Source organism: Chroicocephalus ridibundus, chromosome 7 (genome assembly GCF_963924245.1).
Source record: "Chroicocephalus ridibundus chromosome 7, bChrRid1.1, whole genome shotgun sequence".
NCBI classification, from domain to species: domain Eukaryota; kingdom Metazoa; phylum Chordata; class Aves; order Charadriiformes; family Laridae; genus Chroicocephalus; species Chroicocephalus ridibundus.
In genome coordinates this window covers 32,668,894-32,684,500 of record NC_086290.1, presented here as the reverse complement: position 1 = coordinate 32,684,500, position 15,607 = coordinate 32,668,894, and the positions used below count along the sequence as shown (strand labels likewise).

The window sequence follows — 15,607 nt, the reverse complement described above, 5'->3', positions numbered from 1 at the left end:
TGCAAGGATAAAGCTGTCCTGAAACACCACAGCAGCCTGTACGCATCAGTTCCCTAAAAAACAATGATTTTTTATTTATTTTTTTATTCCGGGAAGGACTAAACCTTTTGAAACACCTCCACCCTGACAAATGACCCTCCTCTGTCTCTGTATTATTTTTTAACACCTGTGATCAACATGCAATATGTACATTACACATGTACGTTTGTCACTGTCCATAGGTAAAACACTGTGATTTTCTTTTTGTCCGTTGCTCGCCAGCTTAGACCAAGTACTGCCCCAGCACGACACTTATAACACCAACTTCACCTACTGTTTCTCTAATGCCAGCAAAGGCCAGAGACAATCTAGAATATACGCAATGAGACCCTCCACCACAGTCATCGTCATCATCATCATCGCATCAAGATTGTTGTGTTAATGTACACATTTTTCTTTGCACGGGTAGATCTATTTGTACAGAACTCACCCTATGGCTATAGTGTTTGCTATAAAGGACCCGAGTGATGGAATTAAACACGGGAGTTTATAAAGCACAAGTCAAGGACAATCAGAAGAGCACTGTCTGCAACATTTTTGCTATTTAAAGGATTATATATGTCACAAAAGTCCAAACAGCTGGTGACACACCAGCTCTTTACGTGCAACAACTAAACAGCACATATGCTGTACCCTGCAACTGCCCACACAATCACACACTTCCACAGCTGGCCGACTTCCTACCCTCCATCTTGCTTTCTCTTCAACAAGTGCATGGGACCAACCCCACCATTATTTTTCTCATTGTATTCCAGGTTCTCAGGGAGAACCTGGAAAAGGTTCAGACCCACCAACAGGAAAAGAGACACAATACAATTTTAAAAAGTTAGGATGTAACCCTGTCCCATTAGATCACTCTCCTTCCAGTGCATAGCTTTAGGTAAAGCAGAAAGGATCTAAATTTAATGTACCCTCCAGAAAGGGGGCTATTTCACACATTCTATGTAACAGCCTTCTTTTTGTGGAGGGAAAAAAAAAAACAACAAAAACAAAAACAAAACCAAGCATAGACCTGAAACTGTTTCCAGTTTAGTGCTAGATGTCAGCACTTAAAACTATCGGTTCCTTTGCACTCCAGGAAAGTTTCCAGTACGCATTCCTTCTGCATGGCAGCAGTGTCAGTGCGGCAGGCAAACATGCAGTTGCACACTTCTGTCTACTTGCTATTACCACTGGTTACACGGAAAAGACACAAAGAGCACACAGATAAAATAATTAAATACATTACTTGACTGATGGAGGTATTATGGTAAAATGTATTAAGTCTGGAGCAACAGGTAGGAGCTTTAAGCAATGCTCCATTCAGAATACAGAAACTTTGTCCCAGAGTGAGGGCACTGATTAACTCTGCTCATTAATGCCTCAGTAATCTGTACCTGGCATATCCTTGCCTTTCTCTTGCAAATAAGTTCTCCTCTTAAGAGGCAAAGTCTCGAAATGGGAAATACTGGTCTGAAGCAGGCTGCAAGTCAGCTGGACCTGCACCTCCTAAGGATTACAGGGCGTATACATGAGAATGGACTTTGCTAAGTGATGTTGACTGAGTCCAAGGGGGATCCCGGGAAGAACTCCAGAATGGTAAGAGTTGGATGCAGGAAGTGCGGGTACTCTCTCCTGTCCAGGTCTCTCATGCACAGTTGGAACTGGAAATACATCTTCTCACCTCCACATATTACAGAGCCAGAAAGTGAACTTACATGGAAATGAGTTGATTTTTTCCTGCTTTATGAAAACAAACTGATGCCAAAATGCATTTTTTAAATCTACAAGGAAGAGTAGAACATTCTGCTTTTCCCAGTATGCCCAAGGTGGAGAACTGCTTTTTTGATGTGTACAAATCACTCTCTTTTCCCTGCTTAAATCAGTTCATTTTATGCTTACTATAGTAAGTGACTTGAGCATAAGATCAGCAATATATACATATACACACACACATATATACACACGTGCATATGTATGCATGTATTTTATTTTTCCTCTTGACCAGTCAATATTCAGATATCTCTGTACCTTCTTGCAGACTTTCTCATTAAAGTCCAACAACATTTGGTCTCAAATAAGACCAAGTAACAACTTTCTGTTATTTGTTCAACATCATCTTGGCCACAGTATCTGTTATTATTTTGGCTGTATCATGATATTCTTGTTTAGAAGTCTGATCACAGTCTTTTTGTCTCTACTCTTTGTTGTGTTCACCCCCTATTGTTTGTGCAATAAAGTGATGAAAAACACATTTCAGTAAAGCCATGGTTACCTAGTTTCAATCAACAGCTATGTAAAGACACAAACACTTACTCTTTCATACCAAAAGCGTTGTGCTAGAGGCAGAAGTGATTGTTTCCAATCTACTTCTTGGGAAGGCTGAAGAGGTTACCATTCCAACAGAGCAGCACAAGAGCAAGCACTCCTCCAAACACCATCTTTAATCCTCTAGAAGAGAAATCTATCTATGACACTGCTCTCACCTAGGGGAAAAATTTGCATATCTTAAATCAGTTTTCTAAAAACCAGCAAAGTAAGGAAAATTAGAACTTACATGAGAAAGTTTCACAAAACTGGTAGTATGAAACTGTAGCAAAGGACGTTGTTTCAAGATAGTATCACTAAGAAAGATAAGTCGGAAAACAAAAGATTTGCAAAAAAATATATATTTTTAAAAGTCTTTTCTTATTTTACAAGTATAAAAAACAATGTTTAAAAATCAAAATCCTGGAAGATACTCTGAAAAAACTGGCTTCTAAAGCACAAGACTCCTCTGTGGTAACTCCCAAACAATGTCACAACACCTGAAAATCCTGTATCCAATGAGCAAAGGTATGATCCAGCTCAAGTTACCCTTTTTAATGACACTTTAAACCCCATAATCCAGCAGTCAATCTGATCAGTCTCTAAAGAATGTGTTGAGGCACTCTGTGGCTACAGAGCAAAAGGGTTGGCATGAATTGTAATATCTTTAATGCGAACATCATTAAGAGGTCGGTAGGTTTTCTCATTCACAGGCAGCTTCTCCAGCTCATCCAGGGTCTCCAAGCCATCAATAACTCTGAAAGAAAAGCAGAGGCGCTAAGAATCTCCTTCTAATAATGATTTAAATTTCACAACTGAGATATCTCAAAGCACTTTACAGTTAAGTATCATAGGGCAAGGACTTTGCAAGCAAACAATACAAATAAGAAACAAAACATTATATATAGCATATAACGTATTTTGAAAGGAAATATTAAGCATCTATGACAGGTTCTGATAAAAACTATGAATAATTCCCACTGACCTGACAGTATCATATTTTATACCAACCATAGCTGTATAAAGACCCTGGCCGTACTTCCTGGCAGACAAGACTGATCAAGCATAGTTTAAGTAGCACCAAGGTACTGGCCACACCAAACTTCACTGTGAATTACTGAAATCCTATGGCTGGAAAATCAATTTTCAAATGTGAGATTATAATTTCTAACCTTCTGACTCGAAGACAAGATTGGACAGAATCATTAATAACTGTGTAAATCTAATGGCACAAATATGTTTAGGCTTTCAGATTTCCTGTTCAGGCTGCAGAAGCAGCAACAGAGATTGTTCTAACAAATCTCTTACTTTTTTGTTTAAATAACTAGTTCTGGTAAATCTTGGCAGTTTATTCCCCAGTGATGGACTCGGCAGAAAACATGCTGTGCTGTTCGCAGTTCAATTCAGTGACATCCATCACCTCTTTGAATCTAGGATGCTGGATTGTGGGCCAGCATGGACTGCGTATGCTGTTCTGCTGATTCTGCAACTGGGGCAGGAATATCTTAAACTGCCACAGAAGATCTAGCAAAGTTCATCTGTCAGAGCCTCTACTCTTTTCTATGAAAGACGTCTAAAAAACTGACTTTCAATCACACTTCTAACAAACTCAGAAATGAAAGAAACACCTATACTTAGATGTCTATAAACAATACAAGTATTAGAAAATAGTATTTTTACATTTCGATAGTCTCCTTTGAATATTTAACTCTATTTAACAAAGACAACTTTTTCTCAGCAGATTCACTTGTACACTAGAGGGTTTTTAACAACAAGCAAAAAAGACATTACCGTGATTTTGAGATAGAAAAAGCAGTATCTGAAAGACTCAAAAATTAAATATTCACTTTAAGGATGATATATTATCAGTAGTGTCTATTATCATAAGAATGTTTTTAAATAATGATGCATCTTAAACAACCTCATCTGATTTTACAAACTGTCAGTTCCCTGACTTTTACCTGACCAATACGAAGTTCCACCTGAACAGACGCATGACCATGTAAGTACCACACCCATCCCCAGATCCAGTCCAAAATCAGATTCTTGCTTCTCAGTAAACCCTACAACTGTGTATCCGGTTGTTACGGCGTTTGCTTAAAATCAGGCTGCATCCATTTGTGCATGGATGAAAAGTCAAGCTGGAAAAATTAGTGGTGGGGTGGGGAGTGGTGGAAGAAAGGAAAAAAAGTTCCATTCTTCAGGTAATTTTTAATATGCCTATTTCCACCGAATCCGCTGCTACTAAGAAAAGAGGAGCAGCATTTTGGAGCAACTAATTCTGGTGACAGTGCAAGAGCATATATTTGCATATATACAACCAATATTTTAAGGAGTTTTAGAACCAGACACTTGTGAATTTGCCTTGCATTAGCCCTGAAATATTCAGATCCTTAACACGCTATGATTCGGAGGCATGCAGTTGGATCACTTACTTTCCAAACACAGTGTACTTCATGTCTAGGTGTGGTTGCTTGCCATAAGTGATGAAGAACTGCGATCCATTGGTATTCGGACCATTGTTTGCCATTGAAACTACCCCACGGACACTGTGCTGAAAAAGGGGGAAAAACTCCACATGAATACACATCTGTGAAAGCCAGACTTTAACCTGTACAGAGTGCTCTGTGACTTAGTACTCTGCCTCAATACCATTATTAAGAACAAAAATTGGTTGCCAATATATTCTGTCACAGTCTATATTTGGCTCCTCAAAATTGCTCTTACAATGAAAAATTACTTCTTTGCCTTCAGTGCACGAAAAATGCTTTGTTAAAAAAATCTTTCTACTTCTGTTCTCAGTGAGGAAAACCCTCAAACCTAACTTGCCAAGTACAGAAATCCCTGTTTCTATTTTAATAATAAAGCTTCTATCCCTTTATTGTGGGATTATACTTTGCTTCACATTTACGACAGAGGTATTTAACACAGTACAACACAACACTGATCATTCTCCAACGTGTAAAGAAAATTCACATGAAAACATAACTGCATATGAGAGGGCAGAAATACCTTTAGGTATTCACTGAATTCATCTTCAAACTTCTTGCCCCAGATGCTGTTACCTCCTTTCCCAGTGCCTGACAAAGAAGCACCACAATAGATTACTGGATTTTCAGATTGAAACATCCAGAAATGATGTACTGTTATAACATTGTACAACAAAGACCCTAGACAGCCTGTAATTTGTTTGAGGCAGGGATTGGGATCTCATGTGTTGATACTGAGCAGAGACATACCTCTATATAAGGAACACCTATTAAGTAGCAGAACAAAACACTGACATATCCTCAAATTAAATTCAGTATGAGTACAAACAGACGCACAGCTGAATCAGATTTTCTCCCAAACAGTTGACACTGTTTTCCCCAAATGCTTTAGAAGCAGTGTAGCCTTTCAGGCAGAAACCAGAGAAAACACAGTAATGACTGCTACCTATTCAACAGCTGGTAAGTCAGTAGAACTATCATATTTAGTGGAAACAGTTGGAAAAAGTAATGTTTGTAGAATGCTTTAGTATTGCATGATTATTTAGAACTAGGGTAACAGGTGCTCTTCCACAAGCTTACCACAGAACACTAATCTCATCATAAAAACCTCTATCAACAATACAATAATGCTTATATTTTATTTTTACATTTTGGTTTTAATATTCATACTTATAATTTATTTTTCTATCTTTCTATTTTATTTGTATTTTATATTTATGTACATTTTTCTATACAGAGACCCGGACAGAAGAATTTACCTAACGGATCCCCTGTCTGAACCATGAAGCCCTTTATATTCCGGTGAAATACGCATCCATTGTAGTAGTTACTAGCACAAAGAGCCAGGAAATTCTAAGAAAATGAAACAAACCATATTAACAAGCAATTCAGAAATAGTATCCTCTTACTAAAAATGACAGCACTGTCAAGACCAAGACTAAGTCTTTTGCCTCTGCTTTGCATTATGGCCATGTGAATTCCACAGAGTATTGCCACAGAATAGTCATAAATAAATTATAGTTAATATGCTCCTTTGACACTGTCACAGATACAAAAGATTTTAAATAAAGTTTTCAGCACAAGGTTGTCTGACTTGCGGAACAAACAAGAATCCTGAGACAGCTTAGAAGTATCACTTCCATTCAACATTTTATTTTGTAAACGTAATATTGTAATCAATAACTTCATGTCTCAGCTTTTTTAGTTACAAAGTAAATTATGTTAATTCACGCTTAAAGGAAAACCCAGCGCCTCTGACAAACTAGAGGTGATTCTCACTCTCTTAAATTAAAATAAAATCTGTGGGAGTGTGAGCAAACCCTGTGAAATTTGGGAATCCCAGGCCTGTGCCATATTTCCCTTTAAGGATAAAGGACACTTTGGGAGATGCTGGAACTTGGAGAGAAGCAGCCCTCAGCTAAACCTTATCTGATGATTTAAAAATGATTTTAAAAATGCAGCAAAGCTCTATGCAGCGTGACACAGTGCACAAGTTCCACAAGCGGAGTAGGCACTGTACCAGCTTAAAACGTTAGTGTTCCATTATGTGAAAAGATGAATTGCAAAAGCCACTTCACCTCCTCTACAAGTCTCCACTATTTCTACTGCTGTTTCAACACTAGGCAAACCTGCTCCTGTTACTTGACTTACTTCGCAAGTCTTTGGTGTACGTTCACAGAATAGTTCAATTTTAATATCTCCCACGTCAGTATGCAGCGTGACAGCCTGAGCAAGATGCAGAAAATAATAATTAAATCAGCAATGAAATACTAACAGACTGTTTTATTTCCCAGTCCCACCATGAACATAAGCAAGTTCCCACTACATATGACCATTGTTTCAATATTTGGCCGCAAGCAAGACTACCATCACAAACCTTCCACATTTCCAGTAAAACCACCAGAAAGTACTTGGTTTCATTTAGTATCAGGACAAATCAAGCTCGCCACGGTAACGCAGAAGCTCTGTTTCACACTGCTACACTCCAGAGTTACATTATTCATCTGCAAACTGGACCTACTCAGTCACTGAATTGCTCAACTGAAGTTGAAGAATCAAGGTTAATCTATTTCAGATGACAGCACGGTGCACATACCTCACTGGTTTACAACCAGAGGAGCAACTGATGTATGTTACTTGCCTGCGGCTTTCTGAGTGATAAGGCTAGTTCTGAATGGCACTGTATATAATCTGCCTTCACAAACAAGCAAATCCACAAAATTACACACTTCTCTTCAGAATTTATAAGTAACTTTCATAAAATTTAAAATGGCAGTTACCCAGCCACCTGAGCAAATATATCTCTATAGGCCAAATATATCACAGTGCTCCCATGGACAGTATTAAACTATGCAAAAACAATGACTGTGGGGCTATACTGGAAATAAATGTACAGGAAAACTAATAAAAATTAGGATCATGTTGATACTGGCACATTGTTCCAGAAGTACACAAGTAAAGAAGAGAAGATAGTTGCCTGCAATATCCATGAAAATGCTATAGAAGTTGTATGTACAATTTAAGACACAGAGTTTTATCTCTATTTCCTGATTTGCTAAACTTTTAAAAGCCTGCAAGAGTAGAAGGTTACATACACTGAAGCAGGGCTACATGCTTGCAACTTGAATAATGCTTCTGTGGTAAAAGAAACCAAACTAGATTACCAAATATTGGCCAAAGTAGGATTAAAATTCAGGATCTTAGAACCGAAAGTCTAATTATATTTTAGACTGATGTAGATGGACCTATTTTCCCTTTTGCAATATCTTGTCAGAAGTCTGAAATGAAAACCTGAACTTTTCATTATAAATTCTTCACAGCATCAGAGTAAAACATGTAATCCTTTGAGATGCAGAGCAGGTATTAACTTTCCAAGAGATGACCATTTCAGAAAGAATAACAATGTATAAAAAGCGCTATTGTTCTCACCATGTCTGCTTGTCAAAAAGCTGAGGTAATTTGTATATAACAATTTCCTGCAGAGAAAACAAGAGGAAACTTGTTGGTTTGTTTTCCAATTCCCAATCCTTTTTGATTCTAAAGTATTTGTGTGGTTATATATGCTTTTACACCACACAGTTTTAAAGTGCTGTTCAAGGGACTCTGTGGATAAATGTTTTACTTGCATTATGCAACTATGCAGCATATAAAGAACTGGAAAGTAACAGAAGAAAATAGCTTAGAGAAAGGGGGGAAAACCCCACCCTTTCCTAAGATGAAAGTTTATACTAAGCAATCACAGCTTTTCCGAAGATTATGGGTTTATAAATGACAAATTAACAGAGAAAACCCACATGCCAGTACCACATCACAGAAGTGTGATTTGGAGCCACCTTCTGGCAGCTGTCAGTGCCTGCAGCAGACAGGTACCTGCATCCAAGCACAGGATCTTAAGTCATATTTCCAAAGAAAACATTTGGAATTACGATAATAAAATCGCAGTTGTGTGGAAATCGAGTTTTACACGCTAATTTTGTCTCTGTATACTGCCCTCCCTGGTCAGCCCCACGGCGTGCCGAGGCCTCTCACAGCAGCCGGGAAACCCGCCCGCAGCCAGCCCCGGCCTGGCCCCCCTTCACCCGGGCTGCAGCGCGCCACGGCCGGCGGGAAACCGTCCCGGTTCTGCACCCCAAGGGCCGCCCTCGGAACTACCTCAGATCGGCAAAAAAAAGAACGACGGCTACACGCCGCCGTCGGTCTGAGGTAGTTCCACCGAAACCGCACACACGGGATGCGCGGACCCCGCCGCCCCCGTGGCCGCAGGGCGCGGCCCGGCTCCTCCACCGGCGAGCGACTCCGCCCAGGGCTCCCGCCATCCCCGCCGCACCGCGGCCGCCAGCTCGGCCTTCCCGCGCCGCCCCGGCACCTTCACCCTCGCCCGGCCATACGGGGGCCTAGCACAAACCTGCCGAGGCTGAACCCCAACCCAGCGCCCGCCGCCGGCCAGGGGCTCCCCTCAGGCGGGCAGGAAGGGGCCGGGCCACCCCGGCCGCAGCTCCGCCCCGGAGAGCCCCGCTAGCGCGGCGGAAGCGGCGGGGCCGGGCGCAGGCTCCGCCCCGTAGTCCTGGCCCTCCTCCTGCTCTGGCGTGAGGTGAGCGCTGGGCCCCGCGGCGGTGGCGGGGATCTGTTTTTGGTGGCCTGGGCGGAGGCCGCTGGCGGTGCCTCAAAGGCTGCCCGTCCCCGCCCCGCTTGTTCCTCCTCCGAGAGGCAGACGCTCCTCCGGTTGGATTCCGCGGGTCGGATTTAGCGTATGAAGATAGAGAAGGTTTAAGTTCCGTCGGCTTCTTGCACGACTCCGCGGGGTCGTTTGTGGTGCTTCACCCCGAGAGCCCCGAGGGGCGGGAGGGTGTCCCCGCGGCGGCGGCTGCGGGAGGACGGGCCGCGCTCCCCTCTGACCGTGGGGCGGCGTTCGCAGCCGGAACGCTCTTAACTCTGCGATTTCAGAGAATTACCTAGGCTTATTCCTGCCTTTTTTTTTTTTTTCCCCCTCTACAGATAGCTGCATGCTTCTGCCTGGCACCCATCGGGTTCGCTGGCCTCTCCGCTGCATCCGTTCTTGGGGCCGTCTGTTCTCACGCTCCCTGATGGATCTCAGGGAGGTCGTTTCTGCCCTGAATGATTTCGCATCCCTCTCTCTGGCTGAAAGCTGGGACAATGTGGGGCTGCTGGTGGAACCGAGTCCTCCCCACACTGTGAACACCCTTTTCCTCACTAACGATCTCACCGAGGAGGTGATGGAAGAGGCAGTGCAGAAGAAGGCAGACCTTATTCTGTCTTACCACCCCCCTATATTCACACCACTCAAGCGAGTGACGTGGAAGACCTGGAAGGAACGGCTGGTGGTCCGAGCCCTGGAGCACAGAATCGGGATTTACTCTCCACATACAGTATATGATGCCATACCTCACGGAGTCAATAACTGGCTAACGAAGGGACTCGGTGAGATTCTGTTAAAAACAAACAAAAAGGTTAAAATTATTAATCAGTATATGCTATTTTATTTGGGGACCTTCCCTCATTTTCCTTTCTTCCAGCTTTTCCAGGTATGATTTGAGGACTTTTTTTTTTTTTCTTTTTTTCCCTACCCATATTCTTGTAGTATTTCTCAGTACCCTAAACATATTTTAGGGAGTTTATCGTGGTGAGGAATAACAGATGCGTTTTCAGATGCGTGCCTGTGCTATTGGATGTAGTTGGAACTAGTGCAGCATATTTATTGTCCCTCTTGGTAGCAAAGTTTAGACCACTGACTTTTAATGACCACCTTTAATTTATAAAGTGCAAGATGTCATTGTTTGCAAAGGACTTAAGGCATCTGAAATTCTTTTAGATTTTTATCCTGTATTGTGCCTCATAAATGAAAATAGCTATGTCTTTTCCAGCCTGATTTACAAATCGGGAACTATTTTGGTTTTGTACAACTCTTAGGATAAAACAGATGGCCTTAAGAATAACAAATAATACATATCCATCAACTTCTTCACACTTAAACCAGACTGTGCCTAATAGAGACAAAAGGGCAAGAAGTCCTCAGTTCTGGTCAGGGAAAATGGATTTAAGTGCAAAATTTGCATCTTGATGTTGAATTTCTTTAGTATAGATGCTAAATCAGTGTTAGGATACTTATCCAGCTTTATAAAACAGCAATCTTGTACTGTTGTCTCAGGTGCCTGTACTTCTGTCCCATTGCATCCATCAACTGCGCCACACTATCCAGCTGAGGGCACTCACCACGTAGAATTCTGCGTGGACAACACCGAGCATCTGGACAAGGTGCTGTCCAAAATCAATGACCTCAAAGAGATCTCCTGTCTCACTACTCTCCCTGCCAGGTATCTGCTTCATTCTCTACCATTGTGCTCTTTCTGTTGTTTGAAACAATAAGTTGCTGGAATTGTATTTCACTGTCATAATCACTTTGTTCCTCTGTGCATTGCTGCCATTTTTTTCAGCAACAGATCTAGAAACTTAAGGAATAATCATCCCTTTCTGATCAACCTATGTTACACTGTATGGTAACAGCAACTTAGTGTAGCATAACGTAGATTAGAGATGGTAAAGAAGAGTATTAACAGGAAATTTGATGAGGACAGATGAGTTAAATTCCCATTATCTGTTTCTTCCAAGAGAGTAGACTAGGCTAGGCTATTGCAATGCCTTCTTTTTTTCCTTTCTCTGTGGTAGAATAGCCACTGGGATAGAATAGCATTGTTTTATATTAATATGATGCTGAAATTTTATGTAGTTTCTTAGCAAGCACCAAGCGTATGTTTCCTCAGGGTTGAAGGTGAGGAGCAAACACGAGTCAGTTTGAACTGCTCTCAGAAAGCACTGCTGGAGGTGGTGGCGTTATTGTCCCAGAACAGCCTTCTTTATCACAAGACCGAGATTCTCTTATTACAAAAGGTAACAAAATCATGTATTACTTCCAGTGAATGTATTACTTGTGTGAGCTGACTGCCCTAAACACTGAAGCATCACGGGTTTCCTTTGCTACCCCGTCAGTGCTCTGAAATACCAGCCTGTGGGGATTTGAAGCCACACACGTTTTACAAAACAATGAAAGTAGCTGTGTGGCCTGTACTATTCTTAAATAAGTTCCAATAGCTACTGTAGTTAGTATGTTACATACAAGAACATTGCATATATATTTTTTTGGTAAAGTTCAGGCATTCCTTCTGAATGGCCGATATAAGCGTCTTTGTACAGTATGGAAAGCAATGCAGACTTCTGGAGTTAGCTTTCTTACACTAATTTAATTTCTTTTCAGCCTCTTCTTCCCCATACTGGAATGGGACGTCTGTGCACACTGAGCGAACCAGTCTCCTTATCAGACATAATTGCGCGTATCAAAAGCCACCTAAAATTGCCCCACATCCGCTTAGCCGTGGGAATGGGCAAGACGCTAGGTAAACAGGCTTGTAAGTAAGACTGTCCATTAGAACTAGTATTCCAGGAAGACAAGGAGCATGAGTGTGTGAAGTACTGCTGCACTGGATAGGCTTACTTCCAAGTACTATGAAGGACTGTTAAAGACAAGAAGCAACACTCTAGAATGTATGTGATACTATCATGCAAAAAGAATGTCATCTGTATTTTTAACTGGAAGTTCTATATTATGCTGGTTGTCACTGTGAAGAAGGGACAGTACGAGTTGAATATCAGACATCCTTTTTCATAATTTGTGTAATGACGAAGGTTTTTCACCCCCCAGGATATCAGACACAAATGTGTAGCATTTTATTGTACACTTCCTTTTGTGACTCAATGTTAAATTTTGAAGCACCTTAAAATAGTAAGACACTCTATGGTATCCTTACAAACATGTAACCATCCATGTTTTGATAAAACAGAAATAGTGGCAAAGAAGGTGAACTATCCTAGCTCTGAGAATGGGTCACTAGTAAAACGTGGAGCAAGCATCCTCTTATTCTAGTTACCTACCCTAACCTCCAAGGAGCAATTTGTGAGAGCAAATTTGTTGAGAACTCTTTGTAACTTACAAGACAGAAGTCATCTTAGAAGCCTCTTATACTATCAATTGCACTAAAAAAAAACCCCAAACTTATTTTGAAGCCTCTCATTATGGTGTGGGATTGTAGTGGTGTGACTTCACTTAAGTCAACAGTAATTACATGGCAACATACTGTAAAACCTTAACAAAATTCGAAAACTCTGTGTCATGTGTCCCCTCTTCCGTAGTGAATGTAATAGATATGGAGAATTAAATTTCCTGTTGCCGCCACATATGTAATAGCTTGGAATCAGCAATCACAGCAAACAGCCAGATTTTTAATGGCATGGAGCAGCTCTCAGCTGGCATTGAGAGTGGTCTTCTGAGAGCTAAAAGTTAGGAGCCAGTATATCTCGGAGGCAAAATGCTGCTGTAGTGGCATCATTAGTTGGAAAACTAATGATGGTGGAACACGGGAGTCCTGGAAAGAGTAGCAGTCTTTTAAAGGGTTCAGAAACCTCACTAAATAAGATCTTGCTAGAAGAGAACTAGCCAGTAGCCAGCTTCTGTGCTGTAGTTTTTTGCAAACTTTGCCACCTCTTGAAGAAAAAAAAAAAAAATCTACATTATCTATTTGGTGCATAGAGGACTTTGCTGTATTATCAGAGATGTTATGGGCCCCCGACTCTTTCAGACTGACAGATGTGTCTCTTCCTCCAACAAATTTACATTGACCCTAAAATCAAGTTAGGAGTTATTGTGAAACAACAGCAATACTGACATGAGGGCTGGACAGAGGGAAAGGAGTTTAACTGTGGCACCTTGTATCCTGCAGAATCGCCAGTGAAGAAAGCTGCTCTGTGTGCTGGTTCTGGGAGCAGCATCCTAAAGGGAACGGAAGCTGACCTCTATCTCACAGGTAAAAGATTATGTTGCTGTTTCATTATCTTTATAGTCACTAGGAAAGAAAAAAACAGGGAAAAAAAAAAAGAGTTGACTGGCTGTTGAAAGATTTGGCCAGAATTGCCTGTTACAATTGAGGAACAATCAGTTAGTTATTGGAACAACAGAAGAATAACATTAGAGATAACCAAAGGACATTTAGTCCATTATGCTCTTTTCTGACAGTGGGACAACTATTCCCTACAGCTTGGTCAACAATGTGAAGGCTGCCTTGCATTCTGTAGTACTTACCTTGAGGAAGTTCTTTGGCAGGGCCTGTCCCTCCTCTCCCTTACGTACAGCCCTGCAGAGCTGACCCTCAGGCAGCTTCTTTGCAAGGCTTCCCAATTGCTGTCGTCCATCACAGCAACCCACACGACATCCAGATAGTCCACTTCCAAATCACTCTGCGCACTCTTATTCCCTGCCCAAAGTGGCAGAATCTACCACTATTCAAAAAGGACATGGAATTTATGTGGTTTCGTCTCGGTTGTATACGGGGGATATCAGCTAAAAGTCCTTCAAGGGATACCGGAGTCAGCTCTTACACAGAGCAGATGGTGTTGCGTTACCCCATATGGACTTCCCAGCTTCTAGCTAAGATTCTGCATACGTTGCAAAAAATTGGTTACCTGAACTGTACTGTTAGTGATCTACATGGCATTTCTTTCTCAAAATGGCAGGAGAGATGTCCCACCACGACGTTCTGGATGCAGTTGCCAATGGGATAAGTGTTGTTCTGTGTGAGCACAGTAACACTGAGCGAGGCTTCTTGTCAGAGCTGCGTGACATGCTAGCGAGCCACCTGCATTACAAAATCAATATAATCGTGTCTGAGAAAGATAGAGATCCCCTCCAGGTGGCATAGGAGAAAAAAAAACAGCACAGGAGTGAGAGAATTCAGTCAAGGATTTCACGGTATCTTGCACAGACCTATCCAACTGCAAGCTTAATGAAGATGCTCTGAATTGGTTCAGAGATGTTTGTATTGATATTGATTGGTTCAGAATGATTGTATTATGTTCCCTCAAAGTTTGTGATGTGTTTTGTCACCTGTCAGATAAATAAATGCTTGGTTTGGGCTACAGAAGGCTGATTTACTCAATTACTGGGCTGCACTTGAATAAATTTACTGTTACTGCATACTCTTGTTAGATATATTTGATAACTGTGATACTCAAGGATTGGTTTGGGTAAAATATAAAAACCTGACTTATCTCCCGTTTTAAACTTACACAGCAGTTCTACCCTACTGCAGTTAGGTCGAATCATGTCAGCACAAGTCATTGATATTTTAGCTAATAAATCACACACCTAGCTAACGAAGGTGTAGATGACCTGTTTGCATTAACAGTTTTGTTAAGACATCACTCATATGCAAATATAGAACACAATTCGGGTATTTGGTACGAGTATTCAATTGCACAACCTACCATTAATGCAGCTTTAAGGCTTTTTCGCAGAGGGACTTTCAATTAAAAAAGCTTTGGAAGGTTACAACTCAATTCCTTAACAAAGCTGTAAATTAATTTAATGTGCCTTTGTTACATTCTTTTAAAAACAGTTTCTGTAACTATGGTTCTTAATTACAGGATTACTAAAACTGAACAAGTAGCATTTTCACCACTGGCAATGCTTGGGTTTTATTTTTTAAGTTAGGCTTTTCGTTGTGTTTTCTTTTTTTTTCAAAGACAAAAAATCTCGCAGTTGCATACCTTACCCTCTCTGCATTATGTGCACACCAGAAAAATATTTAAACAAAATGAAAATATTTCCATTGCAAATTTGTAAAGATTTTGGCACCATCCTTTTAAGTTTGTTAATAAAAGTGGCTCATCAAGCAATGTCTTTACTGCATAATTGCATATGTCTTGTTCCATTTAAATGTAAGTGGCAA

General features: G+C 41.0%; 2 protein-coding genes across 5 annotated transcripts; one reads left to right on the top strand and one right to left on the bottom strand.

The window, feature by feature from the left end:
* Positions 1-168: 168 nt before the first annotated feature.
* Positions 169-9,329, bottom strand: PPIL3 (peptidylprolyl isomerase like 3). 2 transcript variants are annotated; one of them, XM_063341305.1, is made up of 8 exons: positions 9,220-9,289; positions 8,609-8,684; positions 8,244-8,290; positions 6,966-7,040; positions 6,074-6,167; positions 5,338-5,405; positions 4,761-4,879; positions 169-3,082 (listed from the first exon to the last, which is right to left on the bottom strand). In XM_063341305.1, exons 3-8 carry the CDS (start codon positions 8,244-8,246, stop codon positions 2,956-2,958), a joined length of 486 nt encoding a protein of 161 aa, XP_063197375.1. In that variant the 5' UTR covers positions 8,247-8,290; positions 8,609-8,684; positions 9,220-9,289; the 3' UTR covers positions 169-2,955. The 2 variants fall into 2 exon arrangements, with proteins under 2 accessions (XP_063197375.1, XP_063197374.1); XM_063341304.1 differs by lacking the exon at positions 8,609-8,684 and having other exon boundaries at positions 9,220-9,329.
* Positions 9,330-9,335: 6 nt separating this feature from the next.
* Positions 9,336-15,554, top strand: NIF3L1 (NGG1 interacting factor 3 like 1). 3 transcript variants are annotated; one of them, XM_063341302.1, is made up of 7 exons: positions 9,336-9,405; positions 9,810-10,253; positions 10,981-11,146; positions 11,594-11,720; positions 12,085-12,223; positions 13,604-13,687; positions 14,394-15,554. In XM_063341302.1, the coding sequence occupies exons 2-7, from the start codon at positions 9,818-9,820 to the stop codon at positions 14,576-14,578; spliced, it is 1,137 nt and encodes a 378-aa protein (XP_063197372.1). In that variant the 5' UTR covers positions 9,336-9,405; positions 9,810-9,817; the 3' UTR covers positions 14,579-15,554. The 3 variants fall into 3 exon arrangements, with proteins under 3 accessions (XP_063197372.1, XP_063197373.1, XP_063197371.1); XM_063341303.1 differs by lacking the exon at positions 9,336-9,405 and adding an exon at positions 9,412-9,562; XM_063341301.1 differs by lacking the exon at positions 9,336-9,405 and adding an exon at positions 9,412-9,579.
* Positions 15,555-15,607: the final 53 nt, after the last annotated feature.

Bases quoted from the DNA above. Each gene is read 5' to 3' on its own strand.
- PPIL3 (XM_063341304.1), bottom strand. The intron at 6,168-6,965 runs GTAAGTCAAGTA...TCATTTTCTTAG, and splicing joins GTACACCAAAGACTTGCGAA to AATTTCCTGGCTCTTTGTGC. The intron at 5,406-6,073 runs GTAAATTCTTCT...CTTCTTTGTCAG, and splicing joins TCAGACAGGGGATCCGTTAG to GCACTGGGAAAGGAGGTAAC.
- NIF3L1 (XM_063341302.1), top strand. From the start codon at position 9,818: ATGCTTCTGCCTGGCACCCATCGGGTTCGCTGGCCTCTCCGCTGCATC. The intron at 10,254-10,980 runs GTGAGATTCTGT...CTGTTGTCTCAG, and splicing joins CTGGCTAACGAAGGGACTCG to GTGCCTGTACTTCTGTCCCA. The intron at 11,147-11,593 runs GTATCTGCTTCA...ATGTTTCCTCAG, and splicing joins CTCACTACTCTCCCTGCCAG to GGTTGAAGGTGAGGAGCAAA.